Here is an 11,153-nt window from a genome sequence, read left to right on the forward strand (position 1 = left end):
ATTTCATATATGGGAGTTCATCTTCAGAATCCTACAAGATTATGTTATGATAACAAGAGTTCCATGTGCATAGCTCAAAATCACACGTTTCATGAATGAACTAAGCATATAGAAATGGATTTCCACTTTGTCCATGAAGAGTACTTAAAGAAGACTATTGATCTCTTCTATGTGACATCAGAATATCAATTTGATGATTTCTTTACCAAGGCTCTGTGTTCGCCAAGGTTCAACTTTATTTTTGATAAACTTTCGGTGATTTTACGATAAGTTTGAGGGAGAGTGTTAAAATTTTATGTCATTTCTTGTATATATATATATACATTCTCAAATATATTTCATATATAGGTGGTTGTAATCTTATCTTTTTTTTTTGTAATTTTATTTTTTTATTTTTCTTCATTTTTTACCAGGTTGACTAGTCATTGGGCAGCTCCCAACGGCTCTATTTAGAGCCGTTGCTGTTGGAGGCTGCCCTAATGACTAGCCAGCCATCCCTAGTGTATAAATAATGGGTTGATGCCTCTTTTGTATTTCAAGCTTTTTGAGAGCATTCTTCCTAATAAAAAGCTGATATTTTTGTGTTTGCTTTTGCATTTTGTGATATTTATGTGCCTTAGTGCACTTTGTGAGTGATTATTCTTATCAAATCCTCAGTAGACTTGATTGTTATCAATATTCAAGTACTTCTTTACAATAGTTACATGTCAATTACGATAAATAGGTAACCTAGGTCAGTTTAGGTAAGGGATTTCATCTATATGATTCCGACTCCTAATCCAATTATACTACATTTGATCGTGTCCAACCCAAATCTGACCTCTTTATGTCCTTAGCATGCACATAAAAACTTGATTCTAAGTGTGTTTGTTGCAATTTTCTGTCTTTTACTGTGATTAGTCTCAATGCTCAAAGGTTTTTCTATTGGAATCAAAGTTCAATATAAGTACCTCTCTTATTCTCAGCATAGTTTAGCTTGTTAACTGGGTGGAGGTTGATGTTTTAAGTTCCCAGTTTATATCAATACCAGATCAACGTTATAATGAGTACATGAGAAGCTCTGATTTTATAAAGGAATACATTTTCCCTGGTGAATTACTTCCTTCCTTGATCAGAGTAACATCGGCTATGACCTCTGCATCAAGACTTTGGTAAGACTACACGCATGTAATTGTTTTTTCATATCTGCCCTTCTTATTCTTTTCTTTTCCTTTGTTCCTTTGGGAAAGTCTAAAAGATTGATGAAATTCAGTGTGGAGCATGTGGAGAATATCGGCATCCATTATTACCGGACGTTACAATATTGGAGAAGGAATTTTATGGCAAACAGAAGGTATGAAACATTATTCTGTGTTCAGATAAAAGAACATCATACGTGTTTTTTTTTTGTTTCAGTAAAATTTTGGAGTTGGGATTTGATGAGAAGTTCATTCGTACATGGGAATATTACTTTGTGTACTGCGCAGCGGGTTTTAGATCACATACACTTCGTGATTATCAGGTTAGACTTTATCGTCTCCTGTGTAATATATCCTGTATTAACTAATGTGGATATTTATGAGCTGTTTATTGAAGTTCTGATTAGGAAGGAAAGCTAATACCAATCTAACATGTTAATGCAGATTGTGTTCGCTCGGCCTGGTAACGTGAGTGCTTTCAGTAACCCATATGAAAGCATGCCCTCAGCCTAAAGGTTTTTTCATGACGTAGATGGAGATTTGATGACAATAAGCAGATGCAGTTCCTTTCTTGGTGTACCTACTGTGTGTGTTCACAGTCAATATATTCTCATCTTAGTTGTCTGAAGATGGTCCACTGAATACTTTGGTGAATCACTGTGTTTGTCACTGCGCCTATGCCTGAGTTTGAAGCTTATGTAGCAGGCAAAAAGTTTGCAATCGCCCCAAGAAGGCAAAATTAGGACGTCTGTCACAGATTGCAAGTTGTATGTACATTTTTGTACACCATCCCATTTCAAAAGTGTGAAAACCAACCATTGATTTCTATACTTGGACTCTATCCCGTTTCAGGGCACACATTACAGTCCATTATTGAACTGGGGAATAACCATTTGATAATTAACATTATGCTTGGAATAAGTAAATGATTCATCTCTCTCTCTCTCTCTCTCTCTCTCTGGAGACTTTTTTTTCTTATGCATAACCAGGGAAAACCACCTCACTCATGCGCTCATTGGTGTAAAAACCCCAAGGGCCCTTACCCACTAATAATTACACTCAGCTTCTGCCTCACATCAAGGAGAGGGTGGTGTATGTTCGCCCCCGATGATTCACTGAATCCCACGTCTGTGTTCGGGGCTTTGAATGAGCAACACGTATACAAGCACATGGGGCTCGTATTCCCGTGTATGTTGACATAACTTTGCATCAGACTCTGGTGTTGTTGCAAAGACTTAAGTACCCTTTCTTGCTATTCTTCTCATAAAGTGATGGTTTGAGAAAATGATAAAAATGCCCTTCATTCAAAAAAGAAAAAACAAACTGTTCAAAAAAAGTACAAACATGTCCTCCATCCAGAAAGTTGAGGATGATGTTGACTCTTCAAAGTCTTCTTCTTCTTTCTCCGTTCAAAAAAAGGACAAACATGTCCTCCATCCAGAAAGTCGAGGATGATGTTGAGTCTTCAAAGTCTTCTTCTTCTTTCTCCGTAAAACACTGTAAAACCCTTTCTCTCTCTCTCTCTCTTTCTAGAGAAGAAATCAAGGGAGGCAAAGAGTTCTCCCTGGAGAAGGCCATGAACATCAACCCTCTCACTCTCTCTCCCTTCTCTCTCTACTTCTGTGCACATCCAACAGACGATCCTACATTGCTCCATCGCCATCTTCTTCTTCTTCTCTCTCCGTAAAACACTGTAAAACCCTCTCTCTCTCTAGAGAAGAAATCAAGGGAGGCAAAGAGTTCTCCCTAGAAAAGGCCATGAACATCAACCCTCTCACTTTCTCTCCCTTCTCTCTCTACTTTTGTGCACATCCAACAGACGATCCTACATTGCTCCATTGCCATCTTCTTCTTCTTCATTCTCCGTAAAACAATGTAAAACCCTCTCTCTCTCTAGAGAAGAAATCAAGGGAGGTAAAAAGTTCCCTCTGGAGAAGGTCATGAACATCAACCCTCTCACTCTCTCTCCCTTCTTTGTCTACTTCTGTGCCTGATTTAGAGTTTTTGCCCTTACAGGAGGGGGGTCCGGGGGCTCCCCCCCGACACAAATCCCTACAACAATTTGTAGTATTTTTGGGTCTCCAACGAAACGCTATAGTGATTTGGGAAAGACACTACAAATCGTTATAGCGATTTGTAGTGTCTTCAGCAAATCGCTATAGCGATTTGTAGATTCTTCCGCAAATCGCTATAGCGATTTGTAGTGTCTTCCGCAAATCACTATAGCGATTTGTAGTGTTATTCAGTAAGCAAACCGCTGTAAATCGCTACCCGAATTAGGACAAACTTGTCAGGGCCATATCTCCCTAACCGAAGGTCATATTCCAAATCTGTAAAAAGTGGTGTCTTCGTTATTGAGTCTAGTTTATTTTTGTAAATTTTCAGCGATTTCTATTGTCATTTCATTTTTCATTTTAACTAAAAACCATACCCCTATTATTTTGTGTTATTAGAGTTGCACAATACCATTCTTGCTTGACATCCACATCTTGATTCTGGCATGCTCCTTGTTGGATTTTCCATTGATTTTTTCCAATCAGGCTCCACAACAGCCAATGTGCAGGTCAGCCGGTGCTTGATGGAGCAATGTAAGATCTTCTGTTGGATATGCATAGAAGCAGAAAAAGAAGGAAGAGAGAGAGAGAGTGAGAGGGTTGATGTTCATGGCCTCCTCCAGAGGAGATTTCTTTCTCAGATAATCCTGTAGTGCAGAGACTGGGTCTTAAATAATCATCTTCAGGGCACAAAAATATGTCTTTCTCACCACGATACCCTGTGTATTTTTTTACCACGACACCCGGGACCCGTGCCGGGGGGAGCCCCCACCCCGGACCCCCCTTCTGTAAGGGCAAAAACTCTAAATCAGGCTCCACAACGAATCAAGTTGAACGATGCTACCCACGCTGGGAGGAGCCTCCAAACCCTCCTCCTATAATTAAGGGCAAAAACTCTGAATCAGACTCCACAACTCATCAAGTTGAATGATGCTATCCACGCTGGGAGGAGCCCTCAGACCCCCCTTTCTGTAAGGGTAAAAACTTTGAATCAGACTCCAAAACTCATCAAGTTGAATGATGCTACCCACGCTGGGAGGAGCCCTCAGACCTCCCTTTCTATAAGGGTAAAAACTCTGAATCAGACTCCACAACTCTTCAAGTTGAATGATGCTACCCACGTTGGGAGGAGCCCCCAGACCCCTCTTCTGTAAGGGCAAAAACTCTGAATCAGGCTCCACAACGAATCAAGTTGAATGATGCTACCCGCGCTGGGAGGAGCCCCCAAACCCTCCTCTTGTAAGGGTAAAAACTCTGAATCAGGATCTACAACTCATTTAGTTGAATGATGCTACCCATGCTGGGAGGAGCCCCCAAACCCTCCTCCTGTAAGGGTAAAAACTCTGAATCAGGCTCCACAACAGTCAATGTGCAGGTCAGTCGGTGCTTGATGGAGCAATGTACGATCTTTTGTTGGATGTGCATAGAAGCAGAAAGAGAAGGGAGAGAGAGAGTGAGAGGGTTGATGTTCATGGCCTCCTCCAGGGGAGATTTCTTTCTCAGATAATTCTGCAGTGCAGAGACTGGGTCTTAAATAATCATCTTCGGGGTACTTAAGTCTTTACAACCACTCCTTTTCAAGAATCGTCATTTTTTTTGCACCAATGGAGGAGAGGGTACTTAAGTCTTTGCAATCGCATCAAACTCCAATGCTAATTAATGCTGACAAACATGGGGATACGAGACGCACATGCTTACATACGTGGTGCTCTTTGGGACCCCCGAACATGAGATGTAGCTAACTGCCCTGTTCGGGAGGGAATATATAACCTGCTTCGCACATCAAGGGATGTGCACTCATTTTTTTTTTTTGATATACAAGCTGGAGTAAAGCAGACCCCCAATTAGTTATACAACCGTACCATTGAGATTTGAACTTGCAACGTCCAACATAAAGTGACGTGCACTAAATGCTCCTACCAGACAAGCGAAGCCTCTATTGGTAAGGGATGTGCACCCGTGGGTTTCAAACTCATGATGTCCGCAATGTTCACAAGTCGCCCCTACCATTTGAATGGGCATCTACAGGAGACTTTTGGCCATGTTTGGAAGTGGTAAAATCTTTCTTAGAAAATTTGAATACTCATGAAAATTTTGCATATGAAAAGCATGGAACATAAGGCTGGAAAGACTACAAAAAGTGAAATGTGTCAAATATAAACTCTTTTGCCTTCCCCTGTGGAGAAACTTGGACCATGTATGGCTTGGAAAATCATACAAAATCGTGATCATTCTCTTGGAATAGCATAGAGGACTATTTTCAGATTTTGTACAAAGATTTATTTTTTCTCGACTAACATGCATGTGGTAAAACCCAGACTTGTTAACTCCCAAATGTGTGATAATCGAAGAAATTAAAAAATGACATGCTTTCTCTTCACCTGTCAAGTTAGCCATAGCTATCAAAAGTTTTGAAAAACTTTGTAAGCTCACTTGGTGCGGAAAGTGAACTTCACGAGAAACCCGCTTCTAAAAGATGAGAGAGTTTGCTTTTCACTAAGAGATTTCTTGAAGGTAGGCCTACTACCAGTCAGATTCCACCACAGGTACAGCGCACATTTTGTATAGTTTTTGTAGGTTTTGTATCAAAAGTGCTGAATTCAATTCAAATCATATACCTAGATTTTTAGCTAAGCTTGCTAAGAGGGGATCCACAAATCATGGAAGGATCACCCCCGCCCCCCAGATGGGATATTGTATAGTCAAATTCTAACTATTTTACAATTTTTTAAATGAATCTGGTAGGGGTCCGCCTAATCCCAGCTTGCCCTTAAAAATAAAATTCGAAACTGAACTTATTATAGAAGATGCATTTTTCATTTTAAAAACACATTCTTTCTAAATATATATATATATATAAACATTTCTTATTAAACAGGTTATTTTTGGGAAAAAGCCTTGAAGGCAAAACATTCAAGTAAAAAACACAAATTTTATCAGCCTTTTATTTAAGCCATTTACTACTCGTTTTGCATGTTCATAAGAGCAACAATTTTGAACGAGGCTCTGCGTGGTTGGTAGGAGCGGTCAGTGCACGTCTCCTTGTGATGAGACGTTGCCGGTTCAAACCCCAGTGATATGTTTAATAATAACTGGTGGGGGTCTTCCTAACCCCAGCTTGCCTTTAAAAAAGAAAAGAACAACAATTATGTTGCTTGTTACCGAGGGCTCCGCTTGTCTGGTAGGTACCTTGTGTTGGGACGTTGCAGGTTCAAAACCCAATGGTATAATTGTATAACTGGTAAGGGTCGGACTAACCCCAGCTTGCCTTTCAAAAAAATAAAATAAAATTTGTTGATTGTTACCTTGCACGGTTGGAAACCATTTAGCAAGATAGTGTCTGGAAAGTTAAGCCTCCTGATTGGTTTCCTGATCCAAATGTTATGTAAATGTAACCGGTAGGGGTCTGCCTAACCCCAGCTTGCCAATCCAAAAAAAAAAAAAATTGTCACTTCTTGTTGCCCGTTATGTTTTATAAATGCTTCTTGCATAACCATTGTTGGGCTCTAACATAACCTCAAGGTAGTTAAAGCGCTTGTGGTCCTTTTTTACTGCAATTTTTTTTCAACAATTTAAACAATGTGAGAACGAAACAGGGCAATAAAAGCAGTTTGTTTATGTTTAGATAAATGATAAAAATCATCAACAGAGGCTCCCCTTGTCTGATAGGAGCAGCTAGTGCACGTCACTTTGCGTTGGGACATTGCAGGTTCAAAACCCAATGGTATAGTTGTATAACTGGAAGGGGGCTTGCCTTTAAAATTAAAAAAAAAACGTCCAAGGAAAGAGCGGACATGAGGCAGAAAGATTTTCTTCAGAGCTTGGACAAATTACTTTTGATGAGCTGAAGGACTCGTATTAAGGTCATTCGCTTGACGCAGTCCCACGCCCAAAGACGAGGAACATTTGTTTCCTCCCAAACCGCTTGTTAGTTACACGCAGTTAAGAGGGCTAAGATACAACCAAGTTCTCATAAATACCAGCAACACCCCGCGGTTTCTCCGTGTAATAAACAGAAGAAAGAAAATACCAAACTTATTAGTTCATTGATACGTACGCAAGACGCTCTTGTTTGCCAGATTTGGAAGGAAGAACCACTACTACAGGCAGTTGGAAAGAGTAACGAACTGAAGGTTGCAACTCACATGGGCAAAATCCACAACGACCAACAAATTATTACTCTTTGAAGCAGGAAAGAGAAAAACTATCTGTAAAACCCTATGACTGCCTCAGCAAAATACCATGAAAACAATCAGGCGAATCTCAGGCAAGAAGGTTTTGGTGCATGTTCAATCCTCCCAAGCCCACAACAAAGAACAATATGAAGAACAGCAGGTATATATGCATCACCCAAGCGCAAGCAGCATGCTGGTACTCAATTCAAAAGGGGGAGAGGGCCATCACAACTTCCAGATGCAGGTGCTCACCATCAGATCTGTTAAGAAGCTGAAACAACCGTGGCGAACCGGAATTGAATTTTCATCGCAATCCCCACCCCAAACCTCGGATCTCCACAGGACTTAAAAAAGGCACAGCATCTCTCCTGTAGACAAGGGCAAATACAGGAGGAAACAAATTATGCCACTGACAAATATTTCTACTAATATTCCTACTCTGAGCTAAAGTGTTTAGCTCCCTTCCCCCCTTAGCTCTTTCTACTTCAAAACACTACTCTATCAAGTATCATGCAGATCTAACAGTGAGGCTTAACCCTTCCCACAGCAGTCACGCTGACAAACTAACACCAAAACTTTAATATTTAGCTACTCTTCCTCATCAAATCACAAATTGAAAGTCTGTGCTACTGTAGCATTAACACTAGAGAAAAACAGAGGAAAGATAAAAAGACAAGCTCCACAATCACAGTAGCAGGTACGAAACAACTACACTCAAAACAAAAATACTAATGTATCGAATGAAAACTATAGATATGGCTAGCAAGTACGCCTAGAGACATCAACACCACACACAATTAACTACATACGAAATACTAAAACACATAATCCTTGGATCTACTGCTTCTAACTAGCAAAATAGCTACTTGTAACTACTGGGATTTAAGCAACCCAACCAGCAATCCATTTTCAATCTGAAAGAGCAGACTCGACCAGCTGACGGACTGCAGAAACCCCACTTGCTGATGTAGCCGTTTTTGTTAAACCAGAAGATCCACACATCTTTCAAATGCTCTACTGGATCTGCCGATTCCCAGCACCATAGCCACCATACCCAGCCTGCACCCCAGGAGCACCATTTGCTTGAGGCACACCATAACCTCCAGCCTGTGACATGCCATGTGAAGGATCAGATCTCCACAGGCCATTTGGGTATCCAGAGTTCCCGTTAGCCTCTGCATAACCACCACCCATATAGCCAGCACTTCCCCCAGGTTGCTCGCTAACACCACTGGAGGTAGTATTTGGAACACTGCCAGCTCGTCCACCAGGATTACCATATGACCCTTCACCACTTCCATAACCATACCCATAACTTGGGTTGGTAAAACCTGCACCGCCACCAGGTGACTGCCCACCACCTCCAGCACGAGATGCACTCCATGGAGCTGCACCTCCATACCCAGCATTCACACCATAACCTGCAGTATTACCTTGCATTCCATAGCCTGTAGGTGCTTGATTACTCCATGGGCTTCTTGGTGCCCCAGGTGGGCCACCAACATAACCAGTGGTAGGAGCAGATGGATTGACATATCCACTAGCTAGACCACTGTACCCAGCATTAGGGGGAGCACTTCCATATCCACCAACACCATAACCTGGATAACCAACACTACCATTACCTGCTGTCCCATATCCATAGCTAGGTGCCCCATAGCCGGAGGAACCATATGCAGAAAATCCACCTGATGCTGGAGGTTGTCCATATCGGTTTGCATCATTTCTACCATCATAATTGCTGGAACCAGCACTGCCATAGCTCTGATAGCTGCCACCACCTGAGCGTCCACCACTTCCAGGGTTTGCTTCCTTTGGCAAAGCACGCTTAACCTCAACAAGTTTACCATTCAAATCATGAAATGTCTTGTGTAGAACTCTATCAACAGCATCCTCAGAATCAAATGAAATAAACCCAAATCCCCTTGGCCTCTGGGTGCTCTGGTCATACATCACTACAACATCCGTTACATTACCATACTCTTCAAAGTATTGACGGAACCCCTCTTCTGTCAATGTTGGAGGAAGGCCACCCACAAAAATCTTCTTGGTTCTAATATTGCCACCACCTCCGACGTTTCTCCCTGCATTAGCATTCCCAGACCTAGAGGATACTTGCTGTTCTTCTCTTGATAAGGCCCGCTTTGCCTCAACCTGAATAATAAAAGATGCAACCGTCAGACACAAAAACAAAATACACAACACATACAATGCCACACAATAAAAAAGAACAACATAATTGCAGTAAATACAGAAGATGAAGTACAATTTCATGAGTGTAAGCAGATGGATAGATCCCATAACTCATATACCGGAATTATAATCATAAGGCATCATCAAATCTCACATTTGGTTAACAATGCTTACCTTAATTAATAGCGACAAATCAACAGGAAAAAGATGCACATATAAAGCAGGAATCCCTCTTTAAGTTTTGATTTTACACATGTTCGGGATGTGTGTGATATCATGGCAGTGAAAATGAACCATTAAATTTACAAAAGTCTATGAACAATCAAATAGATTAATTCGTATCAATATTCCCAAATCAACACAAAACAAAAACTCGGAGACACAAATCTATTCACACCATAAGCTGGCATTAATGCCAGAAGACTAGCACCAACAACAAAAGCATAAAGGAACAACGAAACAGAACTCTAGAGTCTAGACAGACTGCCCTTCAGAGAGTTAACAAGGAAGAAGGCAGCTTCCAACATAAAAACACCACTGATGCATAACAGAAGCAGCAATTACACTTGTTACCTTCAACTCCGAGAAGCATTTTGCTAACTCCCATCGACCCGGTTTTTCAGATGAAACTAGCATTAAAATACTATTCGTGATAACCAACATTTTGAAGAGAAAAAAACGCAAAAATAACAATGATACATGTCCACTTCAAACGCTGTTCGTATTAAACCCAATATCAGTTAGAAAACAAATGAACAAGAAGAATGTGAGAATAGAGCGGAGATCGCAGGACAACCCATTGAGCAATCAAAGTACAACACACGCACACACAAATGCCATCCACCGTCATAAAACTCACTAGAAATGTCCAAAAAAAGTAGGAAACGAATCAACGATGCATCGCAAGAGTTTGGAGATTCGTCACAAACCAAAATCAGATCACAGAACAAAAACAACAACAACAACAAATCCTTATCATTACATTAATCAAACCTACGGTTAAAAACCAATGCGATCCAACATATCATCAATCAGGGCCTAAACCTTCCACCAAACACCCACAAAAAATAAAATAAAAAATCCCCTACCTAATCATTTTTTTTTCGAAAAAAGAAATCTCCAAAACCGAAAACACCCAAAAGGCGAAACCAGCACCAAATCTGGTAAAAACAGAGCAAAAGAAAAAAAAACAGAAAAAATCCATCTGGGTAACTCACGGTTCTGCCGTCGATGGTGTGCTTGTCCTGAAGGACCGTATCGAGGAGGGAGGGATCGGCGAAGACGACGAAACCGAACCCTCTGGGTCGGCCTGTGACCTTGTCCCTCATGATGACCGCCTGCGCCACCTCCCCGTACTTCCCGAAGTGCTCCGTCAGCTTCTCCTCCGTCGTCTCCCACGACACCCCTCCGATGAACAGCTTCCCCTGGTCCGAATCCATCGCTTCTCTTCCTCTTCTTTCTTCTTCCGCCTTCCCTTCTCGCGAGGAACAGAGAAGGGGGGGCGAATTGGGTTTGGGAGAGAGAACCCTCTCTCTGCCGCTAGAGAAAAATAT

General features: G+C 41.2%; 1 protein-coding gene across 1 annotated transcript; it reads right to left on the reverse strand.

Annotated features, from left to right (window-relative positions):
- Positions 1 to 8,020: 8,020 nt before the first annotated feature.
- On the reverse strand, positions 8,021 to 11,153 carry LOC149821929 (heterogeneous nuclear ribonucleoprotein 1-like). Its single transcript, XM_089981632.1, has 2 exons — positions 10,818 to 11,153; positions 8,021 to 9,561 (listed from the first exon to the last, which is right to left on the reverse strand). Exons 1-2 carry the CDS (start codon positions 11,037 to 11,039, stop codon positions 8,422 to 8,424), a joined length of 1,362 nt encoding a protein of 453 aa, XP_089837758.1. The 5' UTR covers positions 11,040 to 11,153; the 3' UTR covers positions 8,021 to 8,421.

Source organism: Nuphar pumila, chromosome 11 (assembly GCF_984573655.1).
Source record: "Nuphar pumila chromosome 11, dmNupPumi1.hap1.1, whole genome shotgun sequence".
Taxonomy (NCBI): Eukaryota; Viridiplantae; Streptophyta; class Magnoliopsida; order Nymphaeales; family Nymphaeaceae; genus Nuphar; species Nuphar pumila.

Excerpts from the sequence above, each read along its gene's own strand:
- LOC149821929 (XM_089981632.1), bottom strand. The coding sequence starts at position 11,039 with ATGGATTCGGACCAGGGGAAGCTGTTCATCGGAGGGGTGTCGTGGGAG. Across the intron at positions 9,562-10,817 it reads ACACCATCGACGGCAGAACC|GTTGAGGCAAAGCGGGCCTT; the intron begins GTGAGTTACCCA and ends TTTATTATTCAG.